General features: G+C 43.6%; 1 protein-coding gene and 1 pseudogene across 3 annotated transcripts; one reads left to right on the top strand and one right to left on the bottom strand.

The window, feature by feature from the left end:
* The first annotated feature begins 1,563 nt into the window (after nt 1-1,563).
* Nucleotides 1,564-5,064, top strand: LOC103443011 (indole-3-glycerol phosphate synthase, chloroplastic-like). Of its 3 annotated transcripts, none has more exons than XM_008381792.4 (8): nt 1,564-1,848; nt 1,959-2,228; nt 2,349-2,525; nt 2,914-2,988; nt 3,105-3,149; nt 3,249-3,413; nt 3,714-3,792; nt 4,642-5,064. In XM_008381792.4, exons 1-8 carry the CDS (start codon nt 1,705-1,707, stop codon nt 4,875-4,877), a joined length of 1,191 nt encoding a protein of 396 aa, XP_008380014.3. In that variant the 5' UTR covers nt 1,564-1,704; the 3' UTR covers nt 4,878-5,064. The 3 variants fall into 3 exon arrangements, with proteins under 3 accessions (XP_008380014.3, XP_008380015.3, XP_070660845.1); XM_008381793.4 differs by having other exon boundaries at nt 1,602-1,848; nt 2,358-2,525; XM_070804744.1 differs by lacking the exon at nt 2,349-2,525 and having other exon boundaries at nt 1,602-1,848.
* Nucleotides 5,065-10,690: 5,626 nt separating this feature from the next.
* Nucleotides 10,691-12,034, bottom strand: LOC139188057 (3-ketoacyl-CoA synthase 4-like; annotated as a pseudogene).
* Nucleotides 12,035-18,414: the final 6,380 nt, after the last annotated feature.

Here is an 18,414-nt window from a genome sequence, read left to right as displayed (position 1 = left end):
CAGCTTAAATATTCCATTAAATATATATTGTGGCTCATTAAATCATAAATCCGCTTTGAAATACATTATAAAATTTCCTTAGTGCTCATAGAAAATATTTCAAGAAAATAAAGAAATTTCAATTTTTACAAAAAAAAAAAACGTGGATTACATTTACGATTTTTAGTCAGTTTTGCAAATTCATACATAAATCACCGTTCAATCTATTATTTTTTTATCTTCATCTAATTGTGAGTTTTGAAAATTAAGTTGAGACTTTCAGTTGAGATTCTTGAATGTAGAGCCCTATTTTGACAATGTTGTGGACCTCACTAGGGGTGGGCACGGGCCGGGCCGGGCCCAAAATTGAAGGGACCGGACTGGACCCGCTTGAAAATACAACGGGCCGGGCCGGGGCGGATTTTACTATTTTAAAATTAAGAACCGGACCTAATCTGGCCCGTATAAAACGGGCCGGTTCCTACGGGTCCAACGGGTACCTGTTTTTTTTTTTTTTTTTTTTTTACTCTTCTTCTAATTTCCAGTATTCTAGAACCCAGATTCCCAATCGAATTTGAGTTCAAAATCGAATCAGGACAGGAAGAGGGCACCGCTAAAGATCGAATCAAGCTTTTTCCTTAGCCACGCGAGAAAATCCTGCAAGCGTCCATCCTCAGATCAACAACTGCAACCAATTATTTTGTTTTTTGGCCAACACAAAAGGTGAGGGACGACCTCGTTGAGGTCGTCTTCCTCAGCACAAAAAGGAATCGATGGTTGAGAACAAGTCGTGGACGACCCAGTTGACGCCCGAGTGTTGGACGAAATGCGTGACTGCATGCTTGAGCAAGTGGTAGGCTATTTTGAGGTAGGGGCTTTGTTGATTAGTAGCTCGGAGGTGGACTCTACGGATTTAGGTAAGCCATCAACGGCGGAGAGAGGAAGCTCGACGAAATCGATCGAGTTAATAGCGCCACAGAATCGGGCGAGTCGAACCAGATTGGGTGGTCAGCTTCGATCAGTTCACCTTCATCTTCTCTGATCTGTTTGAGCGGCACAGAATCAGCCCAGTTGTTCACCTTCGTCTTTTTCGATTTGCTTGAGCCTACCATCTTCTCCCATTTCAAGCCTCGCAATGTTCGTCTTTTCCGATCTGATTGAGCCCGCCGTCTTTCGTCGTCCGTCCCCTCGAGTTCGATAGAGAGAGACCGAGATGCGAGATGGATGAGAGTTATTCTGGATCTGGAAGAGAAAGATTGAGAGGGAGGAGATCGAAACACGAGAGGGATGACAGAGGGAAGAGATTCAGTCTGAGTTTGGGAGTCTTCGAGAAAGTGAACTGAAAGGAGATTCAGTTCATTGGATACGGTCTGGGCCGGGGGCCCGTGTCTTTAGAAAATTGGAACCGCCCCGTCCCGCCGTTTACTTGGACCTGCCCCGCCCCACCCCGTTTTGTATATAACATAATATGGACCCGTCCCGCCCCTACCCGTGGGCCCAGACCCGTTTGCCCACCCCTAGACCTCACTACTATATTTTTTTTCAGTTATCGACTTAAATATTCTAAAATTTAATTTGTTGCTTAATAAACCCTAAATCTGTGCTTTCTTTTCTAGTAATTCTTACTTCTCAGGTAATTTGACTTTCCCCTGCCCTAGCCCACAGCCCGGGAGTCAATGACATCCCATTTCGTTTTTGCTCAGCAAATCCCCATCCGATCCAACAATGGAGGGCTTGGCTTCCTTCCGGGCTGTTGCTTCTCTCTCTTCCCGCCTCAGAAACCCCAATTCCGCCTCCGCTTTCGACGCTCGTAGAGCAAAGTGGCTCTCTCTTCCTTCGTCGTGTTCCTCCATCGTTCGAGCTCAGCAGGTTCTAAGTTCTTTAGATTTCTTAGTTTTCTTCTACTTTTTGCTGGATTTTACTTTAAACTGCATTGAAATGGTGTTTGAAATTCTGGGTAATTGTTTGTTTTTTATTAGATGGAGTCTAAGGGCACTCCGCCTTCGGTGGTTGCGGTGGAAGGTGAACAGGAGCCGGAGAAAGTTGAACTGAAAATCAAGGAATGGGAGGTGGGTATGTACCACAATGAGGTGGCTGCGAGTCAGGGAATTAGAATCAGGAGGAGGCCTCCCACAGGACCCCCTCAGCACTATGTGGGACCTTTCGAGTTCCGGTTGCAGAACGAGGGCAACACTCCACGGAATATTCTGGAGGAAATCATATGGCACAAGGACACTCAAGTTGCGCAGGTAAAGTCGTCCGCTTTGCGTTTTCGTGAATTCGGTTGCTCGAAAAATCGAAAAATTTGGTCTAATTTTGTTCATATGTTGAGTTGCTAATTTTGATTACTGCTGATGATATTGATTCAGTTGAAGCAGAGGCAACCACTGTATTCATTGAAGAAAGATCTTGACAATGCTCCGCCGGTGAGGGATTTTGTTGGAGCTCTGAGGGCGGCGCATTCACGAACTGGTCTGCCCGGTTTGATTGCTGAAGTGAAGAAGGCTTCCCCAAGTAGAGGAGTTTTGAGGGAAAATTTTAATCCTGTAAGTCTGCATCTTTTCAATCCTTATTCCTGTATTTGGGAGTTTGTTTCTATTCCTGATGTGGTAGTACCAGATTCAGTATGCTAAACTGACGAGTTCATGCTCATCGGAATAGAGGAAGCTCATTTTCCATTTTCGGAACCTTGTTCTATAATGCTGATCAGGATGTATTCGTTATCCTCATATTCTAATGACTTTCATGTGGTTGGTTTGGAACAAAAGCATTGTATGTGTGTGTGCATTGTGACGTTGTCTCATTTCTGATATAACTATATAACTTTTGGGAAAAGAAAACATGAGTGGCCCTCCCTCATTTTTGTGTGAGAAAATGTTTTTCTCCCCCAACCTTCTCACTAGTTCTTATTCTTCAAATGATTTGTCATGATAGGTTGAAATTGCACAAGCTTATGAAAAAGGGGGAGCTGCTTGTCTTAGTGTTTTGGCAGATGAAAAGTATTTTCAGGTGAGCCAATCAATTCGATCCGTCTTCAAAATCATCGATATTAAAAGCAAACTTATTAGGATATAAAAAGCAAACCTATTAGCTGTATCTTACTTGCTTTTTGCTTAATCAATTAGGGAAGCTATGAAAATATGGTGGCGATAAGAAATGCTGGAGTGAAGGTTTGTTCGTAAGCAATGTTCCTCTTTTTGTTGTATTCTGCACATGCTAGGGTGTACTTTGTGTATAATTTATTCTTCTAACACTAGCAAAATATGCAGTGCCCTCTGTTGTGCAAAGAATTTATCATCGAGGCTTGGCAAATCTACTATGCTCGAACCAAAGGTGCAGATGCGATTCTTTTGATTGCTGCTGTTTTGCCTGACCTTGACATCAGATACATGACAAAGATCTGCAAGATGCTTGGCATGGCAACACTTGTTGAGGTTTGAGATGCACTTCTTTCTCCATTATTAGTTTTTTATACTTCTGTTTGTTTGTTGGAACTTTTGTGGGGTTTCAATTGAGAAAATCCGCCCTTGTCTAATTGAGTTAGACAGCGTTTACTATTCTTGAATGTCTGGCCTATTTTGGGATGCTTTTGGATACAGAGTTATGCATCAGTTACAACATATCCTTCTGTGTTTGTTTGTGTGTGTGTGTGTGTATCCTTTTTATCAACAAGAAAAAAAACCATATCCATTGAAATGTAATCCCAAAACATCTCGTGTTTTACATTGTTACAGGTGCATGATGAGAGGGAAATGGACCGTGTTCTTGGCATTGAGGGGGTTGAGTTAATTGGCATCAACAACCGCAATCTTGGTAAAATTTCCTAAGCTCTATGAATTGGCTTATGCTATGTGTTTATACCATATTTAGGGCCTCGTATTTAGATCTCGTACAAATACTCGGGGGACTTAAATGTAATTATGTGATAAAGGAAGGGGCAAATATGTAATAAGTGAGGAGTCCTTATTCTATAAAAGGACCCCTCACCCTCACAATTAGGGGAGGCCAATTCCTAGGCCCTCTCACCCCTCTCAAAGCTCTCACTCTTAGAACTCTCTCTCTTCCTCATAAATACAATATCAGTGTGGACGTAGCCCAAACCTTGGGGTGAACCACTATACATCTTGTGTTATTTACATTTTATGCAGATTCACGGTCGGATTTACGTTGTTCCAAGACCTTCGGTTTTGTGCATCAACACTATGAAACTTCTGTTTCCTTGTCATTTACAATATGGCTGTTTCCTGATCATTTCATCTTTTATCTCATATTTTTATGAAAGACAATCAATCGTCAACTAGTATTTTGGAGTAATACGTGAGAGCTTTTCAAAAGCCTTCAATAATGTACTTCCTGTTTGAATTTGTGATAGGATCCTCAAAACACTTTCCCCTTTGCCCCCTAATATGCATTCGTATAGGCATAATAACTGTTTGTGGTTTAGGCAGCATAATTAGTAGTTCGGTCTTCTTATATTAATTATTAATTTCTTTTTAAGAGGGATGTTGATGGGGTGAATTAGACAGGTTGTCAAGCTATATATGGAGGGGGATGAGCGTTAAACCTGCCCATGTTCATGTTTTCTATCTGTCAATATTGGGCTGTGTGTTGCGTGTAAACTTTAATCGTAATATGATAACCTTATATTTGCTTTGACTGCAGAAACATTTGAGGTTGATACTGGTAACACAAAGAAGCTTCTTGAAGGAGAGCGTGGCGAATTAATCCGTCAGAGAGACATCATTGTGGTAGGAGAATCTGGACTGTTTACACCGGATGACATTGCCTATGTACAAGAAGCTGGTGTTAAAGCGGTTTTGGTAGGAGAGTCAATTGTGAAACAGGATGACCCTCAGAAGGGAATAGCTGAACTTTTTGGTAAAGACATTTCCTTATAAGTCAGTTTAGGGAGATTAGAGCCCGCTTGTTCGAACACAAACTTAGTTGACCAAAAAAAGTTCAAACACAGACTTAAGTTGGACATGTGATAATTGTACTTAGGTTTGGTACTTACGTAAATTGTATTTCAAACACTACTATTGTCCTCATTAGATACAATAATTTGAGGCTTTCATTGATTTATCACTTAAACTTGTAAGTTATTGTTAATTCCTACCGGGAACTTTAATTTCAATCAATTATTCCTGAACTTTGAGATATAGTTAATTATCTCCCCACTTACTTGACATTAGATCGAAAATTTCGCCCATATTTGTCACATGGACAACACGTGAGCCACATAAGAGGGTAAAAACATCATTTTTTTGGCACTTAGATGAGTCGCTCCAAGATCGATATTATACCACCACAACTTGGAGATAGAGTGGAATAGAATCGCCAGCGTGGGCTTTAGTGGAGGTGACACTTCATTTTACCCTCTTAAATAAGTGACGGTTGTCCATGTGAAAAATATGGACGGACAATTTAAAAGTCCTGACGTTGAGGCGGGAATTGGATTTTCAAAAGTTCAGGTAAAAATAAAAGAGTGAATCGGCTTAAATCTCTATTTTTAAAAGTACTTGGAGCAATTTTGGATGAAAACTAATTGAAGGACCAAAGTTAAACAACCCAAGGGTTTAGGGGGCAAATTTGCAGTAAAGCCTTTATATATAACGTGCACAAATACAAGGGTTTGGTCTTCAAATCTCCACCCAAAACATGACCGACGGCCTCCCTTGTGCATGGCATTTATGGTTGACGCTTGACAAATCTTGCATGTATGCTAGAACCAAAGGTGCCAATGCGATTCTTTTCATTGCTGCATGACAAACATCTACTACTGGAATCAGTTGCATGCCTCAACTGCGTTTTTCTATTTTTTTTTCGAGATTTTGTAATTTCAATTTAATTTTACCACTACCCCAATAAGGATATTTTGATCCGTTCAACAATTGAGATTTGTCAATTCGTCATTTCAATCAATTTCTACTGTATCTAACGAGTCGGAGTAGTTACAGGCGCGCATGGCGGGATTTCTTCTGATGCTCATACTGTGAAGGCTTAAAGCTTGCATTAGTTCATGGCACGCAGAAGAGAAGATGGTAGTAAAAATGATTCCACTCATGCAATTTCTGCAGTTAATTAACAATTATGCTCCTGACCGGTCTGCTCTTGGGGTCGTTGCTAAGGATGGAATTCAACTTGCTTGCTTCTCAAGTTATTAAATGATGTATTGTGTAACTTAGTCCAAATTCGGTGTTGGTGCAATGGTGTTGGTGACGAGGATAGGAGTGGACGCCACATTAAATTCAAGGGTGTTACTGTGAACACGGAAAATTCCTGAAACGAAAGAGACAAGAAACGACGTGCACAAACATATATTTGTATTTGATAGTTTTGAGTTACAATCTCTCTCAAATTTGATCATCTGATTTGATCTCCGTAAGGTGTTGATTTATGGGTGTTTCGTTGATCCAAGGGCCGTCGAGGCTTGATCTTGGATGAACAGTTGGAAGTTTCTTCAAAGGGCCGTGGGCTTGATCTTTGAAGGTGGATTTGAGCGGATCTTCAAGGAGCCGTTGGGGCTTGATCTTGAGGATGAATGTTTCTTCAAGGGCCGTTTGATGCTTGATCTTGAATAACGGTGATGAGCGGATCTTCAAGGGCGTTTGGGCTTGATCTTGAAGAACAGTGATGAACGGATCTTCAAGGGTTTTTGGGCTTGATCTTGAAGAACGGTTGGATGTGTGGAATTGTCGACGTTTGTTGATCCAAAGGGCCGTTGGGGCTTGATCTTGGATGAACGGATGATGAATGATGGTGCTTTCTTCAAGGGCCGTCGGGGCTTGATCTTGGATTGGTGGATGATTGTTGATCCAAAGGGCCGTTGGGGCTTGATCTTGGATGAACGATGAACGAAGAACGAAGAACACTTTCTTGATTCTTCGGGATTTGCTGGATGCTTGAGAGCTTCAGAGTTTCAGAGCTTCCGAGCTTCAAGGTGTAATATGAATTGGTCCCCCAAATGAATGAAATGGGCTTGTATTTATAGAATTTTCCAAGGCCTAATTTTGAATATAATATCCCAGATGAAATAAGTTGTTTCTGCCAGGTGTTGACACGTGTCCTATTTGATGACTTTTCCAACTCATTTCAATTTTCGTTGAGTCGCGCGCTACGTGTAAAATTTATGTAATACATGAGCGTTGACACTTTAATTTATCGGTCAACATTTATTTACCGAAATTTCGATGTCTACAAATGCCCCCCACTTCAAGACGCATTGTATACATGTGCTTGTCACGTGTAGGAGATGCGTTTTGAAGTCCCTTACTGTAGATGTCGATCCAAGGGCCGTCGAGACTTGATCTTGAATTGGGCTGGAGATTTCTTCAAGGGCCGTTGAGGCTTGTTCTTGAACTTTAGTTTGAGCTTTCTTCAAGAGCCGTCGAGGCTTGATCTTGAGGGTTGAAATTGGACCACAAGGAGCTTCATGTGGTAGATGATATTTGGCTTTGGTAGTGGATGAATCAGCACGTATTTTGTTGCGCTTGTTGATTTTCCACAGCTTTGATCTTGAACTGGATTGGAGGATTTTCTGGATTCCTCCAATTGTTGATTTTCCACAGCTTATTCTTGAACTAGGTTTTGATTCAAGGGTGGTAGACACTTAATCTTGAATCAGACTTGTGATTACCTCAAGGGCTGTCGAGGTTTGATCTTGAATTTGGCTGGAAACTTCTTCAAATGCCGTTGAGGCTTGATTCTTGAAGGTTAATTCGAACACATGACAAGCAGGCATGAGGTGAAGGTGACGACTTGTTGCTTTGTTCAATCTTTCTAATTCACACCCGAGCAGTTTGGTCAACGGTATGATCTTCAAGATTGATGGGCTATTCTTCCAGTTGGTGACTTGATCTTTTAAGGATTTGATTCAAGGGTGGTGAATCGGCACGTGCAGCCCACAACGCCTAGTAAGCCGACCCAAGAATTTGAGGGTCAAAACGAATTCACCGTCAGAGTGATTGCAACTTTGATGATATGAGATACTCTTGCTTTTGAAGAAGTAGCGGATGAATCAGCACGTGCTTGGTTGCTCTTGTCTCCACATGCTTCAAGGTATCATCTTCATTTCCTTTATCTGTTCCTCAGGCAGATGTGGCATCTTCTCGAGTTCTTCATCTCAGACTCTTTCTGCTGAGTTGACTGTTCATGCTACATTCTTATCTGCTTGTTTCTTCAGGCAGATGTGGCAGCTTTCTCGAGTTCCTCAGTTCGGACTCCTTCTGCTGAGTTGACTGTGCAGACCGTATTCTTCTCTGCTTGTTCCTTCTGCACGTTGTCTCCACATGCTTCAAGGTATCATTTTCACTTGCCTTATCTGTTCTCCGGGCAGATATGGCAGCTTCTTTGAAAGTACAGCAGCAGTGGGGGGCGAGTACTCGAGAGCAGTGCCAGGTAGGCAATCAGGGAAGGGTTCCAAGCAGTCGGTTCCTTACCCGAGTTTGAGTGGAGGTTCCGGCATATTGTTTTCTTTATCCTTGTCTTTGTAGGTAAGAACAAGGACAAAGGAAAGGACAGGGAAGACGCATGATATGAGATACTCTTGCTTTCTACCCTGGTGATATGATATACTTTTGCTTTGGTGTCATTTGTTTGCTGAGGTACCCCAAGGAATAAGGAACACTGAGTGACTCGAGAGGCTTCGTTGGGAAGGCATTCTCGGAGATGAAGAAAGGTTCTGTATGTCTCCCTTGCTATGGAAGGCGAAGGTAGACAATTATAGGAAGTTCTTTGATACCTGTAGAGGTACTATTCTTTCACTCGTGTCGGCAACCAATGCGTGATTGATCTATATGGCTTCACGTGCTTTCTTCTTTATCAGAAATCTTCGATAAATTGTCCGTAATTTCCGCCAAGCTGAGTGTGCATGTGACAGGTGTTGACGCGGCTGAAAAAGACTGGCGCCTCTTCGATAACTGGGATCGGCGCTTCGACAAATTACCCGTGATTTCCGCAAAGCTGAGTTTGCATGTGATGGGTGCTGACGTGGTTGAAAAAGACTGGCGCCTCTTCGATATCTGGGATCGGCGCTTCGACAAATTGCCCGTGATTTTCGCAAAGCTGAGTTTGCGTGTGACGGGTGCCGACGCGTCTGGAAAAGCAAGATGCTTCTCCGATTTCTGAGCTTGGCTCTTCGATTTTTGAATGGCCTCTTCGAATTCTGAGCTCGCCTCTTCGATTTTTGAATCGGCGTCTTCGAATTCAGAGCTTGCCTCTTCGATCTCTGAAATCCCGTCGAGTGCCGATTTTTTTATAGAGGCACGCAGTTCGTTTCAAAGCACACTTGAATTTTCGCTTGTAGAAACTCCCTTCTTGCACTTCTAAGGTCTTGATTTGTCCGACCTCTTCTTTCTTCAACACTTTTGAAAATGTCTGGACCCTCCGACCGTCGTTTTGATTTGAACCTTGATGAAGAGGTAGTCCCGTCTTCTCCAGATAACATATGGCGCACATCTTTCATATCCCCTACTGGTCCTCTTACCGTTGGGGATTCGGTGATGAAGAATGATATGACCGCTGCGGTGGTGGCCCGAAACCTTGTTACTCCCAAAGATAACAGACTACTTTCCAGGCGGTCTGATGAGTTGGCTGTTAAGGAGTCTCTGGCTCTTAGTGTGCAGTGTGCGGGTTCTGTGTCCAACATGGCCCAACGCCTATTTGCTCGAACCCGTCAAGTTGAATCGTTGGCGGCTGAAGTGATAAGTCTCAAACAGGAGATTAGAGGGCTCAAGTATGAGAATAAACAGTTGCACAAGCTCGCACACAACTATGCCACAAACATGAAGAGGAAAATTGACCAGATGCAGGAATCTGATGGTCAGATTTTACTTGATCATCAGCGGTTTGTGAGTTTGTTCCAGTAGCATTTGCCTTCATCTTCTGGGGCTCTGCCGACTGCTGAGGCTTCAAACAGTCAACCTCCGGCGCCTCCTCTTCCTGGAGCTCCGCCGAGTTGTGAGGCGCCACCTGATCGTCCTTGAAGATCCCCTCTTGTAAATTTGATTTGATTTGATTTTTTTTAAGGTATGTATAATGCAAATTTATGCAAAATTTCCAGAAAAATAAATAAAATGGACTTTATTTCTCTCAATGCAATTTTTTTTTTTGCTATATATATATTATGTACATATATATATATATATATTATTTCTTTTTCTTTTGGCGCTGTACAACCATCCCTTTTTTTTTGTTTTTTTCTCTTTTTCTTTTGTCACATGGTGCCAGACGCACCAAAGATCTCTTTTTTTTTTTTTTTAATTTATTATATATATATATATTTTTGTATTATTATTATATATATATATTTTGCCTTTAATTATGGTGCCAGATGCACCATTCTCCTTTTTTCACGTGGTGCCAGATGCACCACCACCTTTTTTTTTTTTTTCTGTATAAATTTGGGTGATGGGTAGAGGAACTTCTGCAGGGAGCGGAGCTTGAAGACGGACGGAGAGCTGGAGTTTGAGGAAGCGCTTCTCGGCCGGCTAGTCGTTTGACAGCGGTCTTTGAAGTTGTTGGCAGCTACGAGGCAAGAGACGGAGGAGGTCTTTGGGTGTGGATTGTCAAACTTTGGTTTTGTCAATCTCATTCAAAGGCGGCAGCCATGGCGGAGGTGTAGATGCAGTGGAGGATCTTCAACAACCATGTAGCGTTTGGCCTTGATGATGAAGATGGAGAAGGATCAGGGTGACCTTGATGTCAGATCCAGCTAGGACCCAGAGCACAGTCGGGTTGGGGTCGAGCTTGAAACCGGGCACGGAGCACGATGGCGAAGATGGGAGACCAAGGTTCGGCCGCTTTCACTGCAAATCACCGGGTGCTTCACGGACCTCTGTTCATAGACGTTCCGAACCGTTCGGACAACGACGGATGCATACTCTTCAAGGCCGTAGCTGACCGAAATCTCCGAGTCACTAGATTTGGATCCATCGTAATCAATACCCAGACCGCCTCCAATGTCTATGACCTTCATGTGGGCATCGAGACGGACCAATTCGCAATATATCTGCGATGCCTCGGATACACCATCAGCGAGCAGGGCCGTCGAAGGGATCTGAGACCCGATGTGAAAATGCAACAACTGGAAGTAATCAAGCATACCCAGCTTATCAAGCTTCTTCACAACGCGTAAAATCTGAGTGGTGGTGAATCCGAACTTTCCCTTCTCGCCGGAAGTCGAACCGAAATGGCCCGAATGCTTGGTCTTGAGCTTGGAAACTACTTTCACATGATACGTGTCAATGCAGTCTTCCCAAGGACCATTACGAGATGGCTTCACATTCCGAAGCGCCTCCCAGACCGCATTGTTACATTTAAAACCACTTCCAAAGGCAATCTGCCAGATACGATTGCCCCTGCTGATCCTCCCTTTGGCCTCCATATACGCCAATTCATACCAAATGGAGCTCGATGAAGTATTCCCAAACCGGTGTAGAGTCATTCGAGAGGCCTCAACATGTATAGGCAGCAAACTGTAGGTTCTTCTCCAGCTCATCAATCACAGCCATTCCTCCGGCGTGTATGCAAAAATGATCAAATGCCAGCTTGAAATCCGGGATATAAGGCTTGACGTTGGACTTGAACAGCTTCCTAACCACAAGTGATGAAAAGAAAAGAAGCTGTTCGCTTACAGGAAGCACAATAGGTCCCAAAGTGGTAATGTTGGTCTCGAGCGCCCCACCGGCAATTGCCATCAAATTTTTCGACAACGACACACCAGTCTTCTCCTTATCATGCTGCTCCTGATAAACACAACGAAAAGCTTTATCATCCGCGCCACGATGGGTCCTCACAACATGAATAAGCTTGTACTTAGCCCGCCTCCTATCAACGGACTTATTGGAAAGCAAAACCGCGGAACCACCAACACGAAACAAGCAATTGGGTATCAACATAGACTTCTTATTCCCAAAATACCAATTCTGAGTAATGTTCTCAGTACTAACAACAACAGCATAAGTATTCCGGTGGATTTGCAACAAGTCCTTGGCAAGATCAACAGCTATAACCCCAGCACTATAACCCATTCCCCCCAAATTGAAACTCCTAATATTACCCCCTTTTGCAGGTATCTCAGGAGGGAGTGTCAGAGTGGATCAGGGACAGCGCGATAGGACTGGGCCAGTTGGAACTCGGATGGGTCGAGCGAGGTTGGAGAGGAGGTGGAGGAGTCGGCGAGGTGGTCAGTAATACAGTCTGGTGGAATCGAGTGACTGAGTCAACCAGCTCAACTCGTTCGAGGACTTTGAAGGACAACGGGATGCGCCTGAAGACCCATTGCAATCTTGGGCGTTGAAGTTCCTGTAGGAGGAAGATTGAGAATGTTGAGGCAAATCCAGCCTCCGGTGTCGAGATTCGGGCCTCCATTTTGATTTGGAAACCTGCCAGTTTCAGATCGGCGACTGCCATGACAGAGAGGTGTTCGAGGGCTCCGGCATGGGTCGACGCATCTGGTTCTCGATCTCGCAGCCTACTGGTGGCCGCCGTCCGGGGCATCCGAGTGGATCTCTTCTTCTCCACCCGCCATGTCGTACTTTGGGAATCTCGGGTTTGGATTCAGCGTTCAAGGTGTGGGTGGTCTTGATGTCGGCTTCAGGCGAGCTGCGGCTCTTAAGGCGGCCGAAGATGGATGTTCTGAAAACGCCATGGCATGACCTCGGGAATGAAATCTAGCAGTGGATCAAACCTTCAAACGTCGCGCTCCGGATTCTATTCCCTAGCGAGCATAAACTATGCGGTCGCATCTTCTAAGGCTTCTTCTCCGTCTCTGTCGTTGACGCCGACGACCTTCTCTTAGCGCGGCGATCTGTTTGAACACTAGCATCTACACCCATCTGAACCGCCTTTGTTTCTCAGGTTCTGTCATGGCAAAGACATTAGAAGGAACTTTTGGAGGTGATGATGATGAAGAACTGGACCCGAGCTTGAAGTGGACAAGGAATGCCTGGATTTGGGCTTCTTGCTAGGCTTGTAAGATGGAGAGCTTGGTCCAAGTGGATTTGTTTGGCAGAAAGTGGGCTTGGCCAAGTGAGGATGGGCTTCGAGACAATCATACATATATATATATATTTTTTTTTTTGTAAATACATAAACATATGTATTCATCATTTTTTTTATAATAAAATTGACTTTCTTTAATAAAACATTTATTTATATTTTGATGTGACTGAACTCGAAATTTTGAATATTCAAGCTGCCTACGTACCCCTCTAAAGAAGAGATCAAGTCGTAACGTAGTTCAAAATACATACATATATTTTTTTGGTATATTTTTTTATGTGTGCCGTTTGCAGTTTCAACTCGTGCAGGCAAGGAGCGTTTGGTGTCGTTTGCAGTTTCAACTCGTGCAGACAAGGAGCATTTGGTGTTGCCTTTTATGCTCGTGCGGATCAGGAGCATTTGATGTCGCCTTTTATGCTCGTGCGGATCAGGAGCGTTGTGCCATGCAGTTTAGGCTCGTGCAGGCGGTGAGCTTTGGTTCGTGCAGTTTAGGCTCGTGCGAACAAGGAGCATTGTGTCCTACAGTTTAGGCTCGTGCGGACAAGGAGCTTTGGTTCGTCAAGGGATCTGAGAGAGTCGTTCCTCGCAATCTTCATAGTAAGAAGCCTTGACTGAGTAGTTGAAGAAGTCTTCAGGAAAGAAATCACACATCGTGATGGGGATGGACGATCTATGTGTCGAAATTTCATCATCTTCAACACGTTCACGTTGCTTTGAAGGTTGACAAGAGCTGCTTTGCCTCCTTTCCGATTGGCGGATTTGTGGAGGAGGCGTATGCTTCTTGTGCAATTTCTTAGGAGTGACTTGAGTCCATCCTTCAACTTTGCTTGTTTTGGAGGTTGCCCCCAGCGGTTGAGGTGAAAACTTTGAGTCGGAAGAGCCAAAAGTGATGGTAGTATAGTTTGAATTCACCACGTCGTCAAGATCTAGCTCGATGATTCCTTTCTGAGCCAACTTCATGATGAGATCTTTCAGCACGAAGCACTTTTCTGTCGGATGACTGATGAAGCGGTGGAATTTACAGTATCTTGGACTGTCGGTACGATTTATCTCTTCCGGCCGTCTGCACTCAGGCAAACTAATCACCTTTTTGTCCAACAGGTCATCCAGCATGGCAACCACATCAGAGTCGGGGAATGGATAAGCCTTCTCCTCAAGCTCATTCAAAGTGCGTCTACGCATCTCTTGATCACGAAAAGCTTCGGTTTGAATCGCCTTGCCTCGTGTGAAGATTTTGACGGGAGCTGTGTTGACCGTCATTGCTTCCTTGGTGGGTTTCCATGCAGCCTTTTCCACCTTTGTCCCAAGAACTTTGTCGTTCTTGTAGTCGGCGATCGGTTCTTTCTTCCCATGATGGGCGATGCTCAACTCCATGTCATGGGCGCGAGTGGCCAATTCCTCGAAGGTCCGCGGTTTAATGCCTTGAATGATGTATTGCAAACCCCATTGCATGCCTTGGATGCACATCTCGATTGAAGAGGTTTCCGAGAGCCTGTCTTTACAGTCGAGGCTTAGAGTGCGTCATCTGTTGATGTAGTCAATGATCGACTCGTCCTTCCACTGCTTTGTGCTCGTTAGCTCTAGCATGCTCACAGTGCGGCGGGTGCTATAGAAGCGGTTGAGGAATTCCCGCTCTAATTGTTCCCAGCTGTTGATGGACTCAGGTTCTAGGTCTGTGTACCACTCAAAGGCGTTTCCTTTCAGCGAGCGCACAAACTGCTTGGCGAGGTAATCCCCTTCGGTTCCTGCGTTGTTGCAAGTTTCAACGAAGTGGGCCACGTGCTGTTTCGGGTTTCCCTTTCCATCAAATTGCATGAACTTTGGTGGTTGATAACCCCTCGGCATCCTTAAGGCGTCGATCTTTTTTGAATACGGCTTTGAGTACAACCCAGAGGTATTTGAGCTCCCTTCGTACTGTGCCTTGATGGTGTTGGTGATCATCTCTTGCAGCTGCTGGATAGAAAGAGATCCCATGAGTGCCGCTGCTTGGTCTGGTTCCGGCTTCACATCGTTTTTCTCCACCTGAGGCTCATCTTCTTCTTCATCTCTTCTCTTTAGTGGATCATTCTCTGGGTCGGGGTTCTCGTCGTCCTGTGGCTCCAGTCGGCTGACGAGTGCAGCGATTTGCAAGTCTTTTTCTTCAACAATCCGTGTTAGCCTTGCGATCGCTTCATTCATTTGAGCCAGTTGTTCTTCAACGGAGGTAACACCGATAGTCATGACTTGTGCGACCAATAGACGTGACTTTCCTTTAGACATCCAGGATGCTGATGAAGAACGTCGTTGGCTGCTTTGGGATGTCATCTTGTGTGCCCCAACATCATGCTTCGGTGCCCCCAGCGAGGTCAGGTTGATGACATACTCACACCTTGGATGCTCCCCTTGCTCTTTTAGCGGCACCAATTTTGAAGTGGCATGTTGAGGAGTGGTTGTGGTGCCAATGGATTGTCCGTTTGCGGCAGAAGTGCTTAGGATCCTTCCCTCAGTGGTTGCAAGAACGGCTTGTCCCTTGCTTGATGCCATTGACTTTGAGGTGTGCTTGGATTCCTTGAACGGAGAAAGAGATGAGAGGTAGAGATTGTCCCACTGGGCGTGCCAATTTGTGAACACGGAAAATTCCTGAAACAAAAGAGACAAGAACAACGACGTGCACAAACAAATATTTGTATTTGATAGTTTTGGGTTACAATCTCTCTCAAATTTGATCCTCTGATTCGATCTCCGTAAGGTGTTGATTTATGGGTGTTTCGTTGATCCAAGGGCCGTCGAGGCTTGATCTTGGATGAACAGTTGGAAGTTTCTTCAAAGGGCCGTGGGCTTGATCTTTGAAGGTGGATTTGAGCGGATCTTCAAGGAGCCGTTGGGGCTTGATCTTGAGGATGAATGTTTCTTCAAGGGCCGTTTGATGCTTGATCTTGAATAACGGTGATGAGCGGATCTTCAAGGGCGTTTGGGCTTGATCTTGAAGAACAGTGATGAACGGATCTTCAAGGGCTTTTGGGCTTGATCTTGAAGAACGGTTGGATGTGTGGATTTGTCGACGTTTGTTGATTCAAAGGGCCGTTGGGGCTTGATCTTGGATGAACGGATGATGAATGATGGTGCTTTCTTCAAGGGCCGTCGGGGCTTGATCTTGGATTGGTGGATGATTGTTGATCCAAAGAGCCGTTGGGGCTTGATCTTGGATGAACGATGAACGAAGAACGAAGAACACTTTCTTGATTCTTCGGGATTTGCTGGATGCTTGAGAGCTTCAGAGTTTCAGAGCTTCCGAGCTTCAAGGTGTAATATGAATTGGTCCCCCAAATGAATGAAATGGGCTTGTATTTATAGAATTTTCCAAGGCCTAATTTTGAATATAATATCCCAGATGAAATAAGTTGTTTCTGCCAGGTGTTGACACGTGTCCTATTTGATGACTTTTCCAACTCATTTCTATTTTCGTTGAGTCGTGCGCTACGTGTAAAATTTATGTAATACATGAGCGTTGACACTTTAATTTATCGGTCAACATTTATTTACCGAAATTTCGATGTCTACAGTTACTATATATATATATATACATATATATATTGATCTCTAAGGTTCTAGTTCTTAAGTTCCTACTTTTATAAGGATTTGGATTATTAATTTCCTGTTATATTAGGATTAAATTTGATTTCCTTTTGTTTTATTTGGATTAATATTTCTATCCCAGAATAAGTTCAATTCGTATTTTATTATTAAGCTGATGAATTAAAATTTTGACAATAATTTATTTGGTCAATTATATATATTGACTTGCGTACCAAGTAAAGCTTCAATTTTTGCTTCATAAAAGAAACCGCCTTTAACAAAGCTATATACATGTTAACATGGCAAAGGACCTCCCATGCCGGCAGCAGCAACTGCTTCTACGGCCTCTTATACCGATGAGTACGATGATGACATTGTTATTGAGATACTGTCAAGGCTCCCAGTCAAATCTCTAATAAGATTCCGCTGTGTGTGCAAGTCATGGTGGGCTTTAATCTCCGATTATTATTTTGTTATGAAGCATTGTACCCGCGCAGTCATGGAATCCAACTGCGCGCATAACAGATTCAGACTTCTTTCTTCAGTCAGACCTCCGGAATCCATAGATTACAAAGAACTATTATTATTGGACACGAAGGATTATGATGATGGTAGTTGTGTTGCAAGCACAGAGCTTCGTTTACCAAAACGGCTGAATGGCACAACAGTTGTGGGTTCTTACAACGGCTTGATATGTTTACATCAACAGACCTACGACTGCTTGTTCTTATGCAACCCTAGCACCGGAGACGTCAACAGGTTACCACTATTACCAACTGTTGTGCGGAAGCGTCAAATATGAAACCAATAAGCTAATATGGCAAAATATGACAAGACAAATAATCCAAATGACACAAGAATTTATACTGGTTCGGCGTAAACCTACGTCCAGTTCAGAGACGGCGAGGAAATTCCACTAATATGAAAAGGAGATTACAAATAGAGTTTTAACTCTCAAACCCAAATCCCACATACACCCAATAGCTCTCACTCTCACAGAGAACAATTAGAGAAGATAGACACACATCAAATACCATCTCTCCCAAAAGCCACAAAATGTAGCAGCAATATCTTTGATTGAGGGATTACTAACAAAAGGGGATTGCAAACAAATGGAGGATAGAAAACAGTAACCCACCTCTTCTTCTCTCTAATCTGCCGTTCCCAACCCCCAAAACCAAAGGCATAACCAAATGCCTTAATAGAAACAAAAGGAACAAACATCATAATTGCCACTCATGTGGCCACATTATAAAGGAAAACCTCCTAATGATGTTCCCACATCATTATGTCCTTCATTCTTTTGGTTTGTTTAATAGCCGAAAGGAGAGTTGGCTTGTTGTCCACTTGGCCACTAATTTGGCCACTATCCAACACCAACTTCTTTTCCTTCAAGTGGTCAGTTGTTTGAAGGATTCGGTTATGATTCCACCACTCATGATTACAAGATCGTAATGGGAATCGACTGTAAAACAGCAACAGGTGAGCTTACTACCGCCACAATCGCGGTCTTTTCACTGAAAACGGGTTCATGGAAAACCACTGAAAACCTCAAGTATGTGGACTTGGATGAGAACGGATGCTTCTTAAATGGAGCTATACATTGGCGGCAACCAAAGCTTGCATGAATCATCGCTTTCGATTTAGCGCAGGAGAAGTTTCAAGGAAATACGGTGCCACTGCCCGAGCTTGCCAATGAAAATACCTCCGTGACAATTGGGACGGACATATATACGAAATAATTCTCTGTTTGTTAGTTATAACACAAATCCCGTCCATCCTGCGATTACAATTTGGGTGATGAAGGAGTATGGCTTTGCGGAATCTTGGACTAAATTCATCATCCATACTTCAGGATGGAGTTTACGTGAAAGTGCC

The sequence above is a fragment of the Malus domestica genome, chromosome 09 (assembly GCF_042453785.1).
Source record: "Malus domestica chromosome 09, GDT2T_hap1".
NCBI classification, from domain to species: Eukaryota; Viridiplantae; Streptophyta; class Magnoliopsida; order Rosales; family Rosaceae; genus Malus; species Malus domestica.
The sequence above is the reverse complement of the archived record's forward strand: the minus strand, read 5'-3'. Positions and strand labels throughout refer to the sequence as shown.

Excerpts from the sequence above, each read along its gene's own strand:
- LOC103443011 (XM_008381792.4), top strand. The coding sequence starts at position 1,705 with ATGGAGGGCTTGGCTTCCTTCCGGGCTGTTGCTTCTCTCTCTTCCCGC. Across the intron at positions 1,849-1,958 it reads CCATCGTTCGAGCTCAGCAG|ATGGAGTCTAAGGGCACTCC; the intron begins GTTCTAAGTTCT and ends GTTTTTTATTAG. Across the intron at positions 2,526-2,913 it reads TGAGGGAAAATTTTAATCCT|GTTGAAATTGCACAAGCTTA; the intron begins GTAAGTCTGCAT and ends TTGTCATGATAG.